The sequence below is a fragment of the Gekko japonicus genome, unplaced genomic scaffold, assembly GCF_001447785.1.
Source record: "Gekko japonicus isolate JY-2015 unplaced genomic scaffold, Gekko_japonicus_V1.1 scaffold518, whole genome shotgun sequence".
In the NCBI taxonomy this organism is placed as follows: domain Eukaryota; kingdom Metazoa; phylum Chordata; class Lepidosauria; order Squamata; family Gekkonidae; genus Gekko; species Gekko japonicus.
Window position 1 is genome coordinate 511,130 of NW_015169789.1, and position 23,524 is coordinate 534,653.

The 23,524-nt window shown below is 47.2% G+C and overlaps 1 protein-coding gene across 2 annotated transcripts in view; it reads right to left on the reverse strand.

Annotated features, from left to right (window-relative positions):
* Positions 1–7,396: 7,396 nt before the first annotated feature.
* Positions 7,397–23,524, reverse strand: part of CYTH1 (cytohesin 1) — a 77,344-nt gene continuing 61,216 nt past the window's right edge. The window contains exons 4-13 of one of the 2 annotated variants that reach the window (XM_015417002.1): positions 22,943–23,009; positions 22,153–22,271; positions 21,064–21,144; positions 20,684–20,796; positions 19,609–19,757; positions 19,336–19,447; positions 11,153–11,229; positions 10,393–10,464; positions 9,514–9,668; positions 7,397–9,189 (exon numbers count right to left, since the gene is read on the reverse strand). In XM_015417002.1, coding sequence (XP_015272488.1) covers positions 9,111–9,189; positions 9,514–9,668; positions 10,393–10,464; positions 11,153–11,229; positions 19,336–19,447; positions 19,609–19,757; positions 20,684–20,796; positions 21,064–21,144; positions 22,153–22,271; positions 22,943–23,009 — 1,024 coding nt within the window. In that variant the 3' untranslated portion in view covers positions 7,397–9,110. Of the gene's footprint in view, positions 9,190–9,513; positions 9,669–10,392; positions 10,465–11,152; positions 11,232–19,334; positions 19,448–19,608; positions 19,758–20,683; positions 20,797–21,063; positions 21,145–22,152; positions 22,272–22,942; positions 23,010–23,524 lie in introns of both variants that reach the window. The other variant, XM_015417003.1, reaches the window with a different exon arrangement.

The following is a 23,524-nucleotide window of genomic DNA, read 5'->3' on the forward strand; positions in this document are numbered from 1 at the left end:
CCAATGCACTGGCCAATAGTCTGCCCTCACTGCTAGAGGCCGTAGCAGGCTGGGCCTTGGAACACCCTAGGCTGTTAGTCTTGGGTGAGTTCAATGTCCATGCTGATGACGTGACCTCTATGCAGGCAGTGGACCTAGTGGTGTCCATGGTGGCCCTGGGTCTCTCCCAGTTCATCTCGGCCCCCATTCACTGGGCTAGGTACACACTCGGTTTGGTCTTTGCAGCGGGAGTTACAGTGGACCAGATCACTGCTTCAGAAGTGCCATGGTCGGACCACTTTGCCTTGAAGACCCGGCTAAATATCCCACTCCAACCCTGTTTGGGCGGCAAGATGATTTGGGCTCGCCTGCGGAGCCAAATGGACCCAACATGGCTTCAGATGGCTCTTCAGGATCCTAAGCCCCCTGGCATCTCGTTAGATGAGCTTGTGGAGGACTGGCACTGCTGACTCTCAACAGCCATCAACGAGATTGTTCCCCAGCACCCTCTGCAGCCCCAGGCCAGGCCTGCCAGGAGCTGCGGCTGATGAAACGGGGGCTGAGACAGCTAGAGAGGCAGTGGCGGCGGGTTTGTGACGAAGCTACAAGAGCATCTTATAGGACGTTTATGAGATCCTACGAGATGGCAGTCAAGGCTGCAAAAAGACAGTACTATGCGGCCACGATCACGTCTGCAAACTCATGCCCAGCCCAATGGTATAGAACAATTTGGCCTATTACGGCTCTGCTACAAGGCAGACTAAAGCATAGGGAACTGGATATTGGCTGTGAGGCTTTTGCGAGCTATTTTGCAGATAAAGTCTTGTTGCTCCACCATGACCTTCCCACCACAGTTGATACAGTGAATGAACTTGAGGCTCCTAGCACGTCTTCTAGTCACATTCTGGATTATTTTGACCCGCTCAGCCTAGAAGAAGTTGACAGATTGCTCTTGACTGTACGCCCCACCACGTGCTCCCTGGATCCATGCCCGTCATGGCTAATTAAAGCAGCTCGCGAGGGGTTGCGGGATGCCATACGGGAGGCACTTAAGGAGGCAGTGGTGCACCCCCTCCTGAAAAAATCATCTTTGGATCCGGCTGAATTGGCCAACTACCAGCCAGTCTCCAACTTGCCTTATTTTGGCAAGATAATACAGAGGGTGGTGGCACTTCAGTTACAGAGCTTTCTGGATGATGCTTCTATTTTAGATCCCTTCCAGTCTGGCTTTCGCCCTGGTCATGGGACAGAGACGGCACTGGTCACCCTCATGGATGACCTCCGAAGGATCGAGGTGGATCGGCAGTACTGTTGCTGTTAGACCTGTTAGACCTGTTGGCCACATTTGACAAGGCCGACCATCAGCTACTGATCCACTGCCTTGCCGACACTGGAATCCAGGGACCAGCCTTACAGTGGCTTGTTTCCTTTCTCCAAAGTCAGGGACTAAGAGTGGTGCTGGGGGATCAGCTGTCCCAGAGGCACCCACTGAAATGTGGAGTGCCACAAGGTGCAGTGCTGTCCCCAGTGCTTTTTAACATCTATATGTGCCCTCTTTCCCAGATTGCCCGGAGGTATGGACTGGGTTGTCATCAGTATGCAGATGACACCCAGCTTTATCTGTTGTTGGACGGCCAGCCCAACTCCAAACCGGATGTTCTAGACTGGGCGTTGCAAGCTGTGGCTGGTTGGCTTAGGCTGAGCCAGATGAAATTGAATCCAACGACAACGGAGGTCCTGTGCTTGAGCCGCAGCGGTCTGGGGGTAGGGATCCTGCTCCTGACCTTTGCTGGGGTGCCATTGATGCCAGCACTGGAGGTTAGGAGTCTGGGAGTGCTCCTGGATGCCTCCTTAACAATGGAGGCCCAGGTAGCAGCCACTGCCAGGTCGACCTTTTACCATCTTCGGCTGATTAAGCAGTTGGCTCCCTTCCTCAAACGTGGCGACTTGGCATCAGTGATCCATGCGATGGTCACCTCGAGACTGGATTACTGTAATGCCCTCTACATGGGGCTGCCCTTATCGCAAATCCCGAAGCTGCAGCTGGTGCAAAACGCCGCGGCCAGGCTAGTGATGGGACTCTCAATTTGGGAACACATCCAGGCTGTGCTAAAGACATTGAACTGGCTGCCTATAGCATACCAGATTCGCTTCAAGGTGCTGGTTCTTACCTTTAAAGCCCTTTATGGCCAGGGTCCAACATACCTGAGGGACCGCCTTTCCCCATATATGCCCCAGAGCGCACTGCGCTCAGGGACCCAGAACCAACTGGTCCTCCCAAGTATTAAGGAGGCCAGGTTGGCAACAACTAGGGCCAGGGCATTTTCGTTGGCGGCTCCACTCTGGTGGAATGAGCTCCCAGAGGAGATCAGGGCCCTGTGGGACCGTTTACAGTTCCGCAGGGCCTGCAAAACGGAGCTCTTCCGCCAGGACTTTGGAGCCGCCACCACCACCAGCACCACCACTACTACAATTACAGCCATCGGTAGCACTAGTAATAACAACTGATAACTATGGTGGAAGCCCTGATCCACTGGTCCCTGTGACCACTGCCTGTCCTAATCCCCACCAATTGAAACAGACCAATAGAACTTAAGTAAAACTGGAATTGCTAGCACTTTAACATTGTTGATTTTAATATTGTTTTATACTATTGTATTATTTATCAAGAATTGTATTAATGTAATGTAATGTACTGAATTGTGTTTTATGGATTATGAGAATTTTATTCTGTTGTAAGTCATCCTGAGCCAGCCTAGGCTGGAAGGGCGGGATAAAAGTCAATAAAATAAATAAATAATAAATAAAATTTCAAAGCAGCGGTAGCAAAGAAAACAGAGTTGCACTTACCTGTAACTATCGTTCATTGACATCTTTTGTGCAGACACACATTGAGACTACGGCTGCACACAGGCCAGCCATAGATATTATTTTTCTAGCTCCTAGGAACCGAAGGGGGGCTGCCCTTCCCTCTGGAGCTGACACAACAGCTTCTTTCCACCTAAACCGTCATGTGCTCTGAAGGCCAGCAACCTTTTTACCCTCAGTTCCTGCCATACTCCAATAATAACTGAGGAGCAAGAGTCAAGGCGACACCCACTCAGTCGCCTAGAAGTAGGAAAAACTTAAATATATACCTATGAGAGCTCACAGTGGGGCAGGAGGGAGTGAATGTACATCTGCACAGATGTCAATGAACACTTACAGGTAAGTGCAATTGTTTTCATCTTGTCTTTGGTGTAGCCCCACAATGGGATTTTAGTGAGCTGCTCACCGAAAGGAGGTGGGGTGATACTCTCATTGAAGAAACTACTGTAGAACCACCTTGCCAACGTCTGCACCCTTTCTTGACTGCAGGTCCAACACATAATGTTTCACAAAGGTGTCCTCAATTGACTACATTGCAGCCTTGCAAATATCGAGCTGGACTCTGTGATGGAAAGTGGCTGAGAGCTCTTGCACTCTGGTGGAATGGGCCTGGATATTGAGAGGGCAGGGTTTACTGGCTACCTCACAGGGCTTTGTCCTGCTAATGTAATACAACAAGGCCCTCCTAACATCTGAAGTATGAACTGCGTTTTCAGCTTGGGAGGACAGGGAGGTGAAAATATGGGTAAGACTACTTCCTGGGCCAGGTGAAACTTGGAAACCACCTTAGGTACGAACTCCAAACTCCAAACTCAGGTGTAGGACGACCTTCTAATTAAAAACCTTCAGGAATAGGGGAGGGTCTACTCTAAGAGCTGCCAGTTCTCTCACCCTTTGGCGTATGTGACTGCCATCAGGAATGCTACCTTCCTGGTAAGCATGGCCAGGGGCTAAGAAGTCAAGGATTCAAAAGGGGTTCCCATAAGTTGCACTAGAAGTAGAGAAAGTGACCCACTGTGATTAAAACTTAAATATACTTAAGTATATATTTAAGTTTTAACTACTGGCCCCTTATTTGCTTTCTAACTTACCTTCGAGGTTCGTGATTCCATTTTGTTGGGTTGGGTCTTCCCCCCCCCCCTTTTCCTGCACTTTGATTAAGCTAAACCTCTGTGCACCAGAGAGAGCAAGTACTCTAAGGGCAAGGGGCGAGTGGTGAAACACCCTTTGAGTTAGCCCAGTTCTCAAACTGAGTCCATTCCCTAGAGTAGAAGTACCTAGTGAAGGGCTTTCTAGCCTGGATTAATACATCATAAACCTCTGGGGAGAACTGGAGCCCTGAGGACATGTCCTCCATGCCGTGAGGCGTAGGCATCAATGTCGTGATGTAGAAGAGGGCCCCATGTCAGTAAGTCTGGTGCAGGGGGAAGGATCATGTAGTCTGAGCCTGCTAGGTGAAAGAGCGTTGAAAACCCAATCTGATGTGGCCAGAAAGGAGCTATCAGGACACACAATCTGATTTTCCTGAAAAAAGACAGCTTCCTTAGGTCCTTGCTCAGAGGGAGAACAAGGGAAAGGCATAGAACAGACCACCCATCCAGGAGATTTGGAATGCATGTCCTAACAAAGCCAGGCTGACACCTGCTAGAGCGCAGAATTTTGGGGCCTTGTCTCATATGTGGCAAAAAGGTCCACTTGGGGAACCTCCCACCTCTCAAAGACTGGGTGAAGATACTTAGAATAACAGAATCATTGAGTTGGAAGGGACCTCCAGGGTCATCTACTCCAACCCCCTGCACAATGCAGGAAATTCAGATACCTTCCCCCCCACACACACACACACCCAGTGACCGTTGTTCCCTGCCCAGAAGATAACTTGGTTTGAATGAACCATTTGGGGTTGGAAAGGTAAGTTCTGCTTAACCTGTTGGCAGTAGAATTCCTGGTCTCTGCTATGTGAATGGCCCTGAGGGAAATCTGGTTCTGAACAGCCACAGTCCAAACCATAACATCGTCTGCTATCCTGTACCTGCCAGTTTGTTCAGATAGCATATATCTGTCTGAACCAGCACTCTTCCCCCCATGAGGATATCTGTGAGAGAGATAAGGGCAGATCTGATTGCACGCAACTCAAGGATGTTAAAGTGAAGCCCTTTATTTAGTGTGGACCACCTACCCTGTACAACCTCCCCACTGCAATGGGCACCCCATCCTGTCAGAGATGCAGCTGTAGTAAGGGTGGTCTGCAGAACCCAAAAACTGAATACAACACCTGTGGAGAGGTGGACATCTTCTGTCCACCAGAGTAGAAATCCAGAAACTGACCTGGGAATGGAGGAACGAGAGATCAGATCCCCTGGAGAAAATGGCTGCTTTGGGAGGTGAATTCTATGGCATTATATCCCCACCAAGGTCCCTCCCCCAAATCTCTAGGCATTTCCCCACCCAGAGCTGGCAACCCAACACAGGAGCACTTTCTAACATTGCATCTGGCAGCCACAATCTCATTGTCTGGCCTTGCTAAATCCTTTTCTGCTTTAGTTTCCTTGTACAGATTGATTACTAGCAATATACTGACTAATCTGAATTCCCATGTTTTCTGCTGAAAACTTACTATTTCACTGGGACAAGCCACTTGTGTCTATTAAGGTGCGGAGGGGCTTGGGTAAGAGACTACTGGGAAATTAGGTTGGGTAGGGAAGAATGGAGTGTTGAGCCCAGGACTTTGGTTAAGGGACACCTGTCCACACTAGTAGTGGGTAATTGGGAACACTGAATGACATGTTGTAGGAGGTACTGAGTCCTTAAAAAAAAACACAGACTGAAGCATATGCCTTCAGCAGAATATGGACTATCATATCAAGCTATATTTATGAAATGTCTTTCTGCTTAGTGAAACAAATCTGGTTCTCTGCTGCCATCTACTGACTTTCTATGAAATAGCACAGTATTTGAAATTCAAAACCTTTGACCAAAGGAGAGAGAGCATCATGAAGGTAAAAAAGATCAGCCCTAAATTTAAACAGAGGGAGTCTAAGGTCAGATCTTCATAATCCAGTACAAGAGCCCATTAAAACTTTCAGGGACACGGTAACAAATAATCCCATGAAGTGTAGCATCACCCATCTGACTTTGAGTGAGGAGACACAGCAGCTGCAATAAAGAAACTGCTATCCTGTAACACCTCGGCAATCTTGTTAGCATGCATTACTAAATAAAGGCAGTCCCATTACTGAGCATTTCTGTAGATGCTGAAAGGGGCAGTGGGCAAGTGGTGGTGAATATGAAGCTGACAATCTACTACTTTTCTAAGCTTACTTAAACCAATAATTCTAAGAGCAATTTAAAAGGGTGGGTATTTCGGAAACGAATTTTGCACACACAGAGATAATGTAATCCCTGTGTCTTGTGTATATGCCAGGAAACAGTATGTGCTAAAAATTCAGAAACAAAATTAAGGATTTTGATTTCCTGAGGATGGAGGTTGAGACTTCCTGACTGCCCTTACCGATATTTCCCTTTTCATTCCTGCTATTAGCCTCACAAATCACCAATTAATATTTTCATAAATTCATTTTAAGGTATATTTGGTCTGTATTAGACACATTTGGAAGTCTACATTTTGGGAGCATCTTCTAACCACGCACAAAGGTAACATTCTGAAAGGAAGCAAATTCCCTAATCTGACTTCTCATTCTACAAATTGCAAGGCTGGAAATTCTACAATTCAAATGTAGCACTGATTACCTGTAAATGGAGTAGATCATGCACTTCACTCAACTGCTAAGAATCCTCCCCCTACCCCCATCCCTGGCATTTATGTCATTTCTTCATTTTTCTAGTATATAAACCCCTGTACCTGTTGTACATTTATATACACCCACACACACGTACACATATATATACATACATACACACAACTGACCTAGGACAACACGGCATATAAGCCTCATCTACACACATCCTAAGAGATAGCTCAGACAGGCTAACTCTGAGGAAAGTGTAGGACTGTGTAGTTTTTGCACCTCTTTCATACATGAGACCAGGGTTGTCTGGTCTTATAGAAAAGAGGCACCGACTCCTTGGAAAATGAAGCTAGGTGAATCTCACACAAATGGCTATTGGCAGGGAACATGCCCACTAATACCTCTGCTCCAGGTATATCGCACCCAGTGTTCAAACTAAAAGGTGGCTAGAAAACAGTGCCTGCCACCTACTTCTTCTGAGAGGACCATTATTTCACCATTATTTCAGAAGGACCAAAGGGCTACGATTTGGCACCTCCTGGCTGTACCCGGGGTTTCTGCTCTTTGCCATGTGTGCCTGCTGCTATGTGCCCAGGTGAGGAGGGCACTCTGGTCTCCCACTCTATGCTGCCCACCCACCCACCCACTGCTCTCCCTTCAATTTTTGCCCTGGTACTCATCACACACCCACCTCCAGCCGCCCAACACACCAGACTCTGACTGAGGATGTGACTGTCCCAAACAAAACAGGAAATCCACATAACTGGAGACCAGGAAGACACAGGTGGAGACTGAGACTAGTGTGAGATCGACATTTATTTGCTGCAGTTGCTCTGTGCTAGATCACAGGGTTGTGGCAAAGATTAAGAAAGGAAAAGGATTCAGAATAAAACTGTACCCCAAGTGGTTTGACCAGGAATACCTTCCACCCCCTTCCCACAACCCCCTTGCTTTCCCCTTGTGCCACAGCAATGCTTCAGAATCCTCTTCTGTTTCACAAAAACAGGTTTTCTTATTTAAAACAAATACAAATAAATCTAAAGGGAGAGGAAAAAAAATCTATACAGAGAGTATGTACACCTCAGATAAATAGTCCAATACTGAGCCAGGAAAGCGGAGTTTGCCAAGGAGCCCAATGGATGAAGAGCACCATGATCCTTTATCAAGGGGAAGGCAATCTATTAACAGATCACCCCCCCCCACACACACACACACAAACCTCAAGGCAGCCAGAAACTCCCCGGCAGCATACTTCAAACATCAGCAGCCCCACCCATCACACCCTCAGTCCCCCCTCCCACGGGCTCCCCCACACCGCCCACCTGCTTGTGCTTCAGGGCAGCCTCTACCCTAACCCACCCAGCCCCCATCCCTGCAGAAAAATGCAACTGCAGCAAGACAGACACCCCTTTTACACTAATTCCTTCTGTAGAGTGAGGAATGCTGCCAGCGCTCTTCTCTTCAAGATGTTGGGCTACCAGCTGCAAAGGTAACAACGGATAAGTGCTCTGGGCTGCCTGCACATGACAGGATCATGCCCAACTGCCGGGTGACACGCTTTCCAGCAGCTCTTGACAGGACGCCCTTGTAAAGCGTCAGCAAGGGTTACCCCACCAGCTCAAGCACAGCCACACGTGCTCCTCCCCAGGCTCACAAGAGCCCCACCTTCTCCTGAGGGCACAGTGGAGCCGTGAGCCCCGTGCTGGCCTCAGAGACAGCCTAAGTCAGTGCCCTCTAGAACAAGGGCAGTAAAGCTTTTGGAGGTGGCTGACCCGCTGCTCCGCATGTTAGTTGCTGAGGGCTGACATTCTCAGTTGCTCTTTACCCCACAAAGTTCATAAAATTTCTTATTAAGGAGAACCCCCTGGAAATCAAGAAGCTCAATTGCTTTTGGGAGGAAACAAGCCAAAAAGGCTTGCTCAACTAAAGAAAAAAGGTAGTAATGTCATGACAGAGTGGCACAGGAATCTCTGTGCTGCAAAGCTAGAGTCTTGACCCCCCTGTTATTGCAGAGCCATCAGTGCCCTCACAGTACACAGTCCATGCCTAGTTCTGGGTCTCAGGGTATCAGCCCAACACCTAGCACAGTGAGTCTTCCCAATGGCAGCTTGAATGGAGTTTTGCCCCTTTGGGAGGCACAGCCTACATTACACACTCTGCCTCCCCCCCCACCAGCTCAAGCAATGAACAGGTGAGCCAATATTGGTGGGGAGTGGAAGAGAACGACAGCCTCTCTTCCTGACCTTTGGACTACTGACGATGGCTTCAAGCAGACCAGTGGAGGGACTAGCAGGGATGATGGCCTCCTTGTAGATAAGAGTCAGCAAAGGGCTGCTATCAGTGTAGCCCCTCCCTCCTGCTCCCAAGCCAGAAAAGAATAGCAGAAGTTGAAGCTAGTCCCCCACCCCACCCCGGATGGCAGGTGGTTTTGCACAGTCTCTTCCCCCCTCTGCCAGGGGACTGAGAGGCATCAGCTGCCAATGCTGCCGCTGCCACCACTCAAGTAGACCAGGGAAACTAATGTCGCTTGGTGGAGGACACCTTCTTCTTGCGTGCTGCGAGCATCTCATAGAATGGGTCCCGGCTGATAGCAGCTCTGAAGGGAAACAAATGTGGAAAATACAGCAGGGAGAGAAGATGAATTAGGAAAGATCCAGAACTGATCAGGGATGCCCCCCCACCCCCAAAATCCCTGGACAAAAGATCAGTAAGAGGAAGTGTTCCTTGGAACAGGGGACCCATTCAGAGCTACTTCTGAACTCCCACAAAGTCCAGAATCAAACCACAACCCTTTGTGGGAATGTAGACAAAGAAACAAATGAATGAACATCCTTCCCCTGTTCTAGCCAGGCATCCCAGTGCCTGTTATTCAAGTCCCAGCAAAGTCCCCAGGTTCCCCTCCCCTCCCATTCATGCTCACTTGATGCATTTGATCCATTCTTCCTTCTCCTCTGGGGTGGGTGCAGAGATGCGGTACACAGTGTGGTTCCCTTCTACCACACGCCCGTCTGCCTCAGTCTTGCAGGCCTTAATCACCTGGTCCTTGTTGTCAGGAATATACAGCTCAAAGCAATTCTGCAAGAGGGGAAAGGTGGGGAGGATTGGTGGTCACCGTGACTTCCAAACTCTGAGATTTCCTGGGATATCACGATGTGGAGCATTCCCTTGCCTGCTGGGTTTGGCCAGAAGTCACAAGATTTCTGCAATGAATGTCAGATTCCCTACAGATTTCCTGTGCACGGACTCCTGCTAGGAAAGCTGTTCTCTGTAAGGGCCTCTTTCCCCAAACTAACATGGTTTAAGGGCCTCTTTCCCCAAACTAACATGGTTTCTGGCCCAAAGCAGCTACCCTCAAGACCAGGGTTGTAGACCAGCTGAGAACAGATTGTCGGGTTGCCTGAGGTAAGCTGACTCCCATTCCTGACAAAACATTTTAGAGTAGGGAGCTAACAGGAACGCTAAAGGTGGTGTCTCTCCTTATCCTAATTCTACAGAGCTCATCACTATGTAGAGATCTCCATCAGGTCCCTGAATGTTCTGCATTTTTGCTGTGCGAGCATCAAAAATGTCGCAGAGTGCAACATTCAGCATCAATCAAATGAAGCTTCTGTCCTTTAGAGCTGCTTGGAAATGTGAGACCTGGTGACGCTTCAGAAGCCTCTCCACAGCAGGCTTTCCAGTGAGGGATTTCATTGTGCAGAATGTAGCTCTACTAGCAGCTGTTTCTGTAACACCAAATATACACCACCCTTGGCTTCCACCCTCCCAATCAGTGAACTTTCCTAGGCGTAGCACTTACTGGCTTTTTTGAATCTTCTACCTCACGGATGCTCAGATTCTCCAATGGGATGATGCCTCGTGGTTCCTTGTCCTGTGGAATGACCACTTGTGAATTTAACAAGGACTGTGCTCGGTCATACTAGTAACACTGCATGCTTTTCCATCCCAAAACTGAACATATCGGAAGATATCCCCTTCTCCTAGACCAGAGACCTCCCACATGGTGTCTCTGGGCACCTGGGGGCTCATGGACAACGTACCTGATGCCAGCCAAGTGTTTGGAGAGAGTAGGTGGGGCCACTTCTGACTGGCCACTGAAGATCTGATTGGCCATGCAGATTCAAGAAGGGTGACTGCCCCCCACAGTGTTGGCTTTATTCTCTGTCTCATTCCTCTTTCCTGGTGTAATTTTAAAATTACCACTCTTTCCCCCATACTTGAATTTCCTCTGGTTGTGTGTGTGGCTCTGCCTCGTGTGGCAGCCATTTTGTGGTTGTGCCCACCAACCTGTTGCAGAATTCAAAAGGTGGCCAAAGGCTCAAAAAGCTTGGGGACTCCTATCCTAGACATAAACCTTAGTTGAAGCTTAGGGAGCTCAGCTACACACCCTATTTCTGAAATAAATCAGACCAGATATCTAAAAGGCCTGCTTGCAGTCAATGGTCCCTCTTTCAGGGTCATACATTAGCATTCCTCTTGCATGCATACTCCTGTGTGCATAATGTACATACACACACACATGTGTGCATGGATAATCAGTATGCTCCTTTGCCACTCACCGTGGTATACTCAAAGTAGTACAGGCAGTTATCTGTCAAGATGAACCATCGCCGTTTCCACGTCTTCACCCGTCCACCTGCACAATGAAGAAGCAAGCTTGACAATGCATGCCCAGGCCAAAGGCAGGGCTCTGGGCACATAAGCAGCGAAGACAGAGCTAGAGCTTATCAGCATGGACAGACATGTGTTGGAGCGAGCAGTGTCAAAGAGCAGAAGCAGAGCCACACCACAGTGGCAGGTGGCTACATGGTGATCGCAACAGTGATGCGGGGGGGAAGGTGGTGGTGGTGGGGGGGAAGACCCTACTCTGTACATTGCAGTTGAAAGGTGGCAGTCACAGATCTCACCACACCTGAGGGGAGAAGAAGCCAGAGCTGGGATATGGTTCACAATTCAAGCTCAGGACAAAAGTGGCTGTGACAAAGGGGAGTGATCTGTGCAAGATCTCCAATGCTTCTATAGGTATTGGGGGGGGGGGAGAGAAGATGGGGCAATTCAAATCAGGACAGGAGACGTTAACCCCTTTTCACTACCTTAATCCTCAGGGGGGATATTTACCCCAATGGGGCATATATCCAGGATGCCTGCATATTAGTATCTCCAGGGTGCAACTGGTAGGGGAAAAAAAAGGATTATCCCCCCCTCCATGTCCTCTATTTAAACTAAGGACCCCTATGGCACTCTCGAAGTGTGGAAGATCCACACACACATCTCCCATTATCACATCATAGTCACAGATGTTCTCCATAAGATGATGCTTGGGGCCTAGGCCTTCTACCTGAACATCTTGATCCACAGTCAGTCCCGGGTATTTTAAAATAGATAGAAGGGAGAGTGTAGAATAATCTTCCCTATAAAGAATTACCTATCAGGGAGAATCTGAAAGCCAGCTATCAAGAGAGAAAGGTAGACTTGTATGAACCATTTTGGGCCTTGGCCTTGATCACCCTGTCCTGTCCTGCCACATGCTATTCAGGGTAAAGCAAAAGCCCTGGGGATGAACAGTGACAAAATCTGAATAAGGGTATTATTTCATTCTTGTTCATTTTTCCCTTGGACCACCTGGAATGTATATGACAGGAACAGCTTTCCTATCAGCATGGCTTTTGAGCACAAGGCCACAAAAGCCAAGCCAGAGATGACAACGTGGCACTCAAGCTGGGTGCAGAATGAAACAGGAAATACAGGCTGAGTTCCTCACAGGAAAAAAGAGGGAGCTATGAGGCCTGACTTATAGCCATCACCACCAGGAACCCATTAAAACAATCATCTCTCAGAAGGAAAGTTTCCCTGATCCAGTTCCTATCACGGGGGGGGGGGGGGGATGACAGTTTAGAACTGGCACCTATTAGATGGGGGAGAGTCGGGTTTCCCTCCCTGAGACCACCATAGGGCCCCTGCACACTCCTGTCTCCAAGCTGATGCTAACCTTTGAGTGCTCAGGCCCAGCCAAGATTTTTAATCCAGGAAATCAAAGAGGCCATCAACAAGGCAGGATTCAACTTCAGAAGCCTGGGTAAAGCGGAAGTTAAATGCACCAGCCTTTATACAAACTGGGAATCATAACAAATAATCCCTGATGTCTGGAAAGAGATCCTGAAACTGCCAAAACAATACAGCTTGAGTTATTCTAGACAGAAAATACACAGAGTGGCTTCTAAAGCAAGCTGCCTGCCCTCACTGATGGGAAAATTATACACAAGAGGATATAAGTCCATAGGTTTCTTCAGACTAGAGGTGGCCTACCTCAGTCAAAGGCTGCACCACAAGTGCATCATACAGATCCACATGGGATCAGAGTGTCAGGTGACCACGGGCAAGCAAGGCTACAGAAACCTGGGAGTGGGGATAATAGCTTTGAAAACCTTCTGCTAGCATTCACCGCTTGCTGAAGCCCAAGGGAATGGTGGTTATCTAACCACAGATTAAGGATACAGAATTTATAAGCAGAAGCCCTCCCAGAGAAACTCTTACAGCCACATACAAACACTGATGCCCCATTCAGCAACATACACACAAGACACAACAAGCCAGTTGCTCCAGATAGTGCCTGTCACAGTCCCCAGGGAACACAGAAGGCCCCACCACTTCTTGCAATTCCCTGAGATCATGGGATGGTCCACTTCACCTCAGCAGAAGGTAAGAGACCCTCCCCAATAAAGCAAAAGGGAGCAAATGAGTACACTATGAAGTGACTTCTAGGCTGGCTGCCTTGTCATGCAAGGGTTCAAACAGGCTGTGTCAAGGAGAGATGACACTCCAATGCCAGCTGGAACATTACACATTGAGGTAATGTAATACTAAATGGGTGAATCAACAATTGAGGAAGAGAACCCCTGAATCATCAGGCAGCAGTTCTTACTTGCTCCTGAATTCACAAAGGGATGCAAAGCATGGGAGCAAGAACGTGGGTGATGTCTCTAGATACCTTGTGAGAAGCCCAAGGCGGGATTGTTGATTTAGGATAACAAGGCTGTGTTATCTGAAGCTGTTTTCAAAACTGGTTCTTCCATAATGTACTTACAGAGGCCAGGATATCACGAGAGATGGAGATGTGGTATACAAGTTTTTTCTAACCATTCTTTTCAGGCCCTTCCACTCACTGTACAGCCAAGTCCACATAAAATTCCCAATTTAAGTTCCATGCAGTTGTTCTGGAGTAGCCTAATTTGCTGTCAAGTAGCCAGTTCATGAACTTTTAATTAGGACTGTGGGATATAAAATCTCTCTAGTGTGTAAGTTTAAAGGCTGAGATAATAGGTCAGCTCCCCCCCCCTCTCAGCCATGAGACAAAAGACATTAAAATTAGAAGCCAGGAGTATTGCTATGGTATCCTTTTAGTGCACCTGCTTTAGATGCAAAAGGTCCCAGGTTCAATCCCTGGCTCAAAGGTTTTCAGGCAGGAAACAGCCATCTCCACCTCAGAGCCTGAAGAGCAACTCCAAGTCCAAGAGTAGATAATACTGAACTCAACAAATCAATGGTGCAACTTGGTATAAGGTAGATTCAAATGAAGTTACAAGAATTTCAGCTGATTAAATAGTATGATTTTGAACCTCTTTATGAGTGTCAAGAAACTCTTGAAAATATAGCTGCACAGTATGCTGATACAACACCATGGATGTGTTAAATGCTGCCTTTTTTAAAGCATGTGGAAGCTAGAGGTCTCCCACATATGAAGGAAAGGACTAAGACCTTCTTGGCCATGGATTCATTATATGGCATCACGCAAAAATCCATCTCTGCCTCAAGTGTTCTCACTAAAATTGGGGGGAAAAGAGATCACCTACTTTGCACGCTTGTAGCAGAAATCGAAGGGCTAGAGATGGTAAAGGATTTACAGTGACATATAAATGGACTGGTAAGAACCGTGGCATGACCCAATGATGATCTGATCAGCATACAAAGGTTTAACATTTTGACTTGGCAGTACTTCCCCAACTGACTGAGATCCCACCAGATGCATAAGCAGGGCTCTTTCCTTCACCATTAGGCTTTGAGCATAAAGTGACCACCAGCATGCATCAATTTAATGGGATTAATACTTGATTAGTCTTTATTATACAAGCAACACCTTTTTCTGCCGGCTAGAAATAGTTAGGGTCTCTCCAGATGTATGCCGGAATATCATCTGGATGGATCGGTTATGGTTGTGCAGAGCTCTGCTCTCTGGAAAGGGTTTTTATAGAGCTCCAAGAAGCCAGTCTGAAGCCCCACATGCCTACTGAAGCAAGTGGAACTCAGAGTTCACCTAACAATTTAAAGCATGTGCACTTTCTCTACACAAATCACAACACAGGAAAGAGGCCACACACCTGCTTCAAGTAAGAATGCAATGCAAACATCTGAAAAGGCAGGACCTCTCTGGTTACTGCTTCTCCAGCCCAAATAAAGCTGTCAGTTTAGGACTAGGGCATTCAAGACGGCTTTGCCCCCATTACAGCCCCCTAAAAGAAATGCCAAAGAGCCCAAGACTGACTCTCAAAATCCTGAGTGTTGGGGAAAAGAAAACTACCAGATTTGGGCATTATTCCACCTAGGGGCTTCTCGCTCTCTATTTTTGTGCCTCACAGAACAGGTGCTTCTGGACCCCCCATTCCCCTGTCCCCCCTCTCTCCCAGTTCCCCAGGGACTGTGCAGCCAGTTAGCAACAGCAGCAATAAGACTAAATCACCAGCAATTTAAAATAAAAAGAGAACAGAAAAATAAAAAAACAAGCACTGCAGCACACCCCTGGCCCCAGCAAAGCTAGCAAGGGGATATTGGGGTACGTACCTCCTGGAGTTTGGGGGGCAGGGGAAGGTAGAGCCAAAATCATGGAAACATACAAAATGAGGGAGAAAAGAAAATTAAAAAACAAAGGACTTTTAACTTGCCCTTGGTGAACACCCCATTGTAGTCAACAAGGGGTGCTTCCCGAGCGAAAAGGTTTTGAGCAGTAGGGAAGGGTAGGAGGAAGGGCTTGTCTTAAAGCTAGGCCAACATCTTGGATGTTGTTTATACAGGTTCCCCTCTCCTCTAAAATACTCAGAAGGGAGCATGGCCAGCCAGCAGCTTCCGGGTCACCAGCATGCCAAGTCCAAGAATACAGCAGCCATTTGATTTTTTTTCTGGCAGGAGCGTTTACCCAGGTCCTAATTAAGGACATTCTGGCAGCATCACCAACACGTTTGTCACAGGAACAGGCAACCAGGGTTAGTTAGTGATTTTAGTGCCAAGGTAAGTGGTAAAATGGCTTGCAGCCAGGACACTTCCGTGGATAGTTTTGTGGGAATGGCATGCATCAACAAGGGCACCAAGCTGGAACTCTGCCAAGCCAGGACTCATTTCTCTGTAATCCTGGATCACCAAGTATTACCTCTGGTGGCTACCACCTCTGCTGGGAGCATCATAGATACAATGACCTCTCCAAGGTCCCATTAGCCCCATTTCCCCCCTGGCGTATTACCCCTAGAGAGCTGTAGCTGTAAGCCAGTCCTGAGAACCAAAGAGTCCGGTTTCGGTATGGCTGCAGTCTGGACTGATTCTCAGCTCACCCCCCTCTCCCGACAGAAGGCATATATTTTTTAGGAAAAAATGTTCATGGCTGTTTGTCCCACACCCTTCTAATGCTCCCAAGGGAGAAAGCCACAAAAGGAATACCCAGAGTTCAAGCTGAACTGAGTTCTCAGTGCAGTCTTTGTACTTGTTACATTAGTATTCACATGCTTTTAATGACAATCAAAATTTGAAGTGTAATAGCTTTGTACCCAAACAGACATGCATACCAGCACAGGTCTGGGGAATGTTTCTTGAGATTGGGACATGAGAGTTATAATTTGAACCCATTTTTTGAAATCCTCAGTCCTTTTTCTTTCAATCAAAGCTTGTTTAATTTGATAGAAGCGAGCTGTGTAGGTCATTACCAATACCATAAAAGGGTTAAAATCAAAGCAGCCCATGGCCCAGCAGTAGAGCACACGCTTTGCATGCAGAAGGTCCCAGGCTCAGACCCTGGAACCTCCAGTTAAAGGCTCTTAGTTAGCAGATGCCAGGAAAGACCTTTCTTTACTTAAATGCCACAGAGTTGCTGCCAGTCACAGCCGCTAATACTCGGCTAGACGGAACAATGTTCTGACTTGGTATAGGGCAACTTTAACTGTGGGAGGGATCATGGATCAGTGGTAGAGCAGCTGCTTTGCATGCAAAAGGTCCAGATTCAGTCCCTGGCATCTCCAATTAAAAGGATCAGGTACAAGGTGACATGAAAGACCTCCACCTTAGAAAGCCACTGCCAGCCAGAATAGGCTGACCTTGAAAAGCCAACAGCATGGCTCAGCATAAAGCAGCATCATGTGTTCATAGGTTCATCCCTGCTAGCTATAATGTATGTTGTTTTGTGTATCAGTTTTTATATCGAACTTGACTATAGTGAAGCCATATTACTTGTACGAAATCCACAATAGACTGGAAACTTACCATGCTTACAGACATGACTATCTTTTGTTCTGTTTGTGTATATTTATCTCCATCTGTGTATCTGCATATGCAGTCCAGAAGTGGCAGCTATTCTTAAGTATCAGTTCAAAACACTCTTGGCTTAATGTGTCTTAAATGTCAAAAGTCATCCTAAGGCTAGGTCTGGATGTAGAATGTATGCTGGCTCAGCTGCATCAGCCTCCTCTGTATTTGCAACCTTCACTCTACACTGTAGCTAAAACCCCAGATCCTCCTATATGCACAGCTTAAGCACTCTGCATAGATACTGCAGCTATTCTGTATCTTGCCCCGCACACAAATTCCTTTTGCTAGGGAAGTGTGTACCGTTCCTTTATGTTGTCACTAGAGAGTCAGTTAATTGCTCCTATAGCTTGAACTCCACAGCTTCAGAGGAAGTTATTTGAAGGGGAGGGAGAGAAAAAACAAAAAAATAAATCCAAGCCCTCCATTGTGGATGAATTCTCTGGTGTCTTGAACAGGACCGACACCCTGACTCCATTGCACAGTATGAATCTAAAGCAGTGCCAAGGAGTCAAGAGCAAGGAGCCAGAAAATATTCACCCATCAGAACTGAACCTCTACTCCCTCCCGTGCTAGTTGAGGTGCAGAATCAAGTACATTTTTCTCAGTACATCTCTTGAGGAACAGAAATGACACACAGTTCCCGAGCAAACCAAGTGGTTTCTGCTAGAGGGCTGGAGTAACATGTAACTGTGTTTTCAAGTAGCCACATATCTGCTGCTTATGTGTATATCTAAAACTGGTAAGCTTCAGGTCTTCTTTAAGTACAAGTTAAAAAGGTAAAGGTTCCCTTGCTCAAAAGCCAGTCGAGTCCGACTCTAGGGTTGCGGTGCTCATCTCCGTTTCAAAGCTGAAGAGCCAGCACTGTCCGAAGACGTTTCCGTGGTCATGTGGCCGGCATGACTAAACACCAAGGCGCACGGAACGCTGTTACCTTCCCACCGAAGTGGTACCTATTTATCTACTTGCAATTTCTTGCTTTCGAAATGCTAGGTTGGCAGGAGCTGGACTAGAGACGAGAGCTCACTCCATCATGCAGCAACTCGGGTCTCGAACTGCTGAACTACTGACCTTCCACAGCCTGCAGTTCAGTGTCTTAACCACTTGAGCCACCGCAGCTCCAAGTACAAGTTACATTGCCCTTAACTGTGTACTCCAACAGCCCAGGCAGGCCTGCTTCCAGGCTTCGCTGCAGTGTTGTACAGCCTTGGTTGTTTTCCTTAGTGAACAACATATAGCCATTCATTACAGTCTTCTGCAAGACCTTACTTGAAAGGAAAAGGAGTAGTAGACTTCAGAGGGCAGAACAGAGGCCTCTAACCCAGTCTCAGATAAGATACCATTCATCAAAGCTACTTCCCTGCCTCCCTTGGAATCAAAAGCATCTGTTTTACTTTAATTCATAGAAGATATACAGCAAAATCAGAAAAGGTCACATTCAAACACAGATGAATAATTCCATTAGTCATATTTCATAAAAGATTCAACAATGGCAAATCTGAATATTCAGAGGATTGGAGTTTTCAAATTTGATTTGCAGATTCCAAGAGATTTAAGAGCCCTGAAGGGGAGGGGGTAAAAAAAAACCTTGACCCTGGCCAGGCCAAACAACAGCAAGGAAACTGAAAAGTTGGAATGAGCTGGTAAAGAGTGGCAAGTGCATAGGAAGGGCTGGTGAATGTCTCGAGGATGCCATGCATGCACTGCCTGTGTGTGCACAAGCTGTGAGGTGTGCCGTGATGCCAGATAAGAGTTTGCAATGTGGAGGTGAGAAGCACAGTGCTCAAAACCAGTCTGGTGCTCAGAATCAGGGAAAACTGCATTTTTCCCCTGCTGCTCCTGGGATTCACAAAGCCAAGGTGTCTTTCCCATCACCATAAATCTGTTCTTCCCACACCGTTGTAGCAAGAACTGGCTGGCCACACCCAATTGTAGAGGACCACAGGAAGTTAACTAAGCATTGCAGTCAAGACCCTCCTTTTTGCTGGATACACTGCCCACGCAGGACGATGAGAAGTCTCCGAGTTCTGCAATGACCTCCTGCACTATACTGTGGCCCCCTCCAAAGCCCCATGCATAAAAAAGGTCACCAGACTCCTGCAGAGCTCCCTGCAACCCATGCTATGGCAACAGTGACCCTGCTCCCTGTGGCTCCAGCTAAGCCTCGCACAAACATACTCACCAAGTTTCAGAAGCCAGCCTTCACGGTCGGGGTTGAAGAAGGTGTGTGTCAAGTCATTGCCATCATCTTCGGGAATTTTGAAAGGTTCATTTTTTATACTCTCATAGAGGTTCTGGTAGGGAGTGAGACGTGCACGACGATCAGCCTCTTCTGTCTGCATGAATCCAGCTGCCACTTCCTTAAATGCATGGGATTTCACCCCCACCCCCTCCCCAGCATCTAGCCACACCCCCTTGTTAACAAAATGCCACTCCAATCCCCCACCGAGCTCACCCTGAGCAGCTCCTCGGGCAGGTCTCCGCCATCATTGATGCCACGGTTCATGGCGATGAAACGCTCCACTGTCGGCTTGTCCTTGACATTGGGGTTGTGCAGGCTGGTGTTGAGCATGATGATGGCAAAGGAGAGCACGTAGCAAGTATCTGTGGTAAAGTGAGGCAAGAGGAGTGAGAGGGGGAATCAAGCGCTGAGTGGGCTACCCTTTTGGCCTCCATGATCGAGGCACACGTCTGGTGCCAAGTTAGACCAAACACAGCATCAAGCCCCATGTTGCAAGTCAAACTTCTTGGGTTATTAACTGCCTCCCAGTGTGTGTTTGGGGGTGGGGTGGGGGTAGTGTTCCTATTCGTGGTTGAAAATCAGAATACAAATGTAAGAACGAAACTCCCCACTTCAAATCTCATGTAGCTTACAATTTAAAAATACAACTCATCAACTACAAAAACTACTGAACACATTGAATCCTTAAAATAATCATAAACAGAATGAAGTAGGTTGAGGTACCATAAATCACACACACACACACAGACACAGACACACACACACACACACACTCCCCAGAGGGGGCCAGGGCTGAAATGATGTTAAGAGTGCCAAATCTTCTTTGTTGGCCAAACCAAGCAAAACTAAAAGCCTAGGTGAACAGAAACCTTTTGATATAGTGCGTAAAATTCAAATGGTTAGATGCCAGACAGCCATGAGGATTTGTTGACTCAAGAGCCACTAGAAATAGCCAGCCTTTCCCCCCTTTCCATAACAGCAGTCTTGATGGATCTGATAAAAGGTCCACCTCATCCAGCATCCTGTTTCCAACAGTAACCAGACAAACAGCATTAACTCTCCACTACCTGTTGCTTCTCCCACCCCCCATGTAGCACCTGGTATTCAGAGGCACACTAAAGGCTAATTAGTTTCTTATAAACCTACCCTCTGTGAAGATGTCTAATCCCTTCCCCTAACACTCAGGAGCTTGCCAGAAGATTAAGCAATGAAAACTCTAGACGATACTCTGCTATCATTTTTAGCCAATTCCTTCCTAGACCCCTGGCTGTACAGTTCAAGACAATACCTGTGGACTGGAAGACACCAGGGTTGCATTGGCAATATCGTTGTGCAAAAGCCTCCATCATCCTGTCAATCTTCTGAGCTTCCCCTGGCAGCCGGAAGCTCCAGAGGAACTGCCTGCAGGTGCAACAGAGTTGTGCAAGCAGAAAGCATGAATTTGTCTTATACTCTGTTAGGACTATAAAATGTCTTAGAGAACTGGCTACTTATAGCAAAACTGACTCATCTTCCCACAAAACACAGGAGTTTTATCTTGGGAATTTCTTAGGCATCACCAACCTATGTAAATGTGTATATAATGCAAATAAGTGACACAAACAAGAAAAGGAGAGTTTCAGTTACAGCTCTGCTGGACACAGATCCTGAGTTCCCACTATTACTCACCGCAGTGCCTGCACTAGATTGAGGTCAGTAAACTCATGCAGCTCCACAAATGCATGCAACACCTGGATATTGAAGTCATCTCTAGAGGGGGAAAAAGAACAGAGTGAATGTGAGAGCAAGCAAATGACTCTACAGCTGGGGTTCTTAACCTGAGATCTATGGACCCATACGGGGTCCATGAACTGGGCAAAAATATTTTTCTTTGCTTTCCTTACTGTTCATTTGTGAAAAAATTGCGAAAAACCATTTATGTCATTAAAGCATTGCTTTACTCCAAGAGTAGGGTGGCATGGGATGGTACTGTACACAGTCAGGTGTGTACACTGTCACCACGTTATGTCATCTAGAAAAGTTTCCCATTAATAGGACCTTAAAAAATACCCTGCTATTATGATTATGGACATTTGCCTTTGTTTATGTTGGGTCATGGTGAATTTTGTGTGCATGTGGTTACGTGCATCTTCCTGCCAAGGGGGTCTGTAGCTTTCACCAGATTATCAAAGGGCTCCATGACCCCAAAAAGGTTAAGAACCACTACGCTACAACATACTGTTGCCACAGGTTACACCATCCATCCCTCTTGCCTACTTGAATCATCATGGTGGTGGGGGGGGAGTTGAATCAACATGCCATCAGGCCTTGAATATGGTCTACAGTCTATTCAGAAGCTACTGTAAGTGTTCCGGGTGGTTAAGAACACAGGGTACTTCTAGATTTTATGCAGGATACCTCTTGGGAAGCACTGTGAAGCACTGCCCAGCTGCAGAGACAGCAGTTATACAGGCCCAATCTCATCTGGCATTTCTAGTTAATCTCTCTACCAGGAGTCAGACCACAGAAACACTCCAAATGGCCAGAGGCACAGAAAGATCTTGACCACAAAGTGCTCCTCAGCCAGTCCACATGGTAAGCTCAAAGCCATGAAAAAGAGCCACGCATAGTTGGATCTAGAGACCACCACACATATACCATGTCCAAATCCCTTCCTGAATGTTGCCAAGAAATAGCAAGCCAAGCAAGTTACAATATGGCTCCTGAGAGCAGGCTGAGCATCATGCACAGAGAGCCCCAGCACACCCATCTGATTACCTTTCACCCAAGTAATCTCCAATGGCTGTCTTATTGAGCCCTTCCCCCTTGTAGAGAAACTGGGCAATGTCGTCACATGTGTTCTTCAGCAAGTCATTTTCAATCAAGAACTGGATCCCCTGAAAACACAAAGAGGGGAGAGTCTCTCTCCAGATTCCCTTCATACAACAAGCTACAACTCTGACTCAGTACTTAGCATGCATGCAGCACATTTCAGTTGTTCCAAATGCATCACATAAACTATCTTAGCAATTTTTGCATCAGACCTGAAGGTAGGCCACACTGTGGATTTGGGGGGAGGCGAGGGGAGAGATTTAGCCATGGTGGGCACAAGCACAGCTTGTTGCCATACTTAATCGCTCCCCTAACTCCTGTCACAGACAAATCTTAGAATGGCACAATGTCTGAATGCAACTTAGGACTGGGGAGATGCAGGTTCAAGTCCTCACTCTACCGTGACATTCACTGAGTGAGAATTGTACACTCTCAGCTTAACCCACCTCACAGGGCTATTGTAAAGTGCAGGGGTCATGATCTAATGAGCTCTGCAGATAAGAAACATCTCCACCCTAGTTTCCTCCATTAAGAAGGTGCTACAAGGGAAGCATGAGACTCCAATAAGGAAGAAACTGATCAGAGTGAGATAAATGAATAAATCAGAGTCAGAGATCAAATTCAGCCAAGGTGTTCAAAATGAAACTAGCTGTTTTGTGTTCAGACCCTTTTAGTCCAGTCCACCATGGAGGACCTCACCACAGTTCTTGGCCCTCAGTCAGGCAGCGATCGTTACCTTCTTAGGGTCCATGTTGAACTTCTTCCTGCCCATTGCCACCTGCTTGTTTCTCTGCATTGTTTTCCTAGATGGCACAAAAAATGACCGATTTGGTTAGGCACAGCCAGTGGCCACTACTTCGTGAAGCCTCTCTGCCTCATGCTTCATCACAGGCACAAGCAAGGCTAAGAACAGAGCTCTTCTCTGTTCCCATCTCAGACAGGGTGTACTGCCTCCCTCTCCACTCCCACCCAGAAGCCAAGGTCTTGAGACACAGGCAACTACCATTCCCTCCCAGCCACCCAAAGGGATAACACCTCTCAGGCCCCCAACAGAGTATTGTGGAGTGTGAATGCATTCCAGCTCTAGAATGGAGCCTGCTGCAGGGAAATGGCATAAATCAGCAGGTCTGCCCCTGAATATGCCTCAGTCTGCCCTGAGATGCAGACATGGAGGAGCCCAAAGCCTCCTGGGTTGCCCTAAGTAGCAAAAACCTAGCTGCTGCAGGGAGAACAGAGGAAAACTCACTGAGTGATCAAGCCAGAGATCTTTTGATAACACTACAAGAGATTCCTCTAATCGGCACCAGTTGCTCACAGG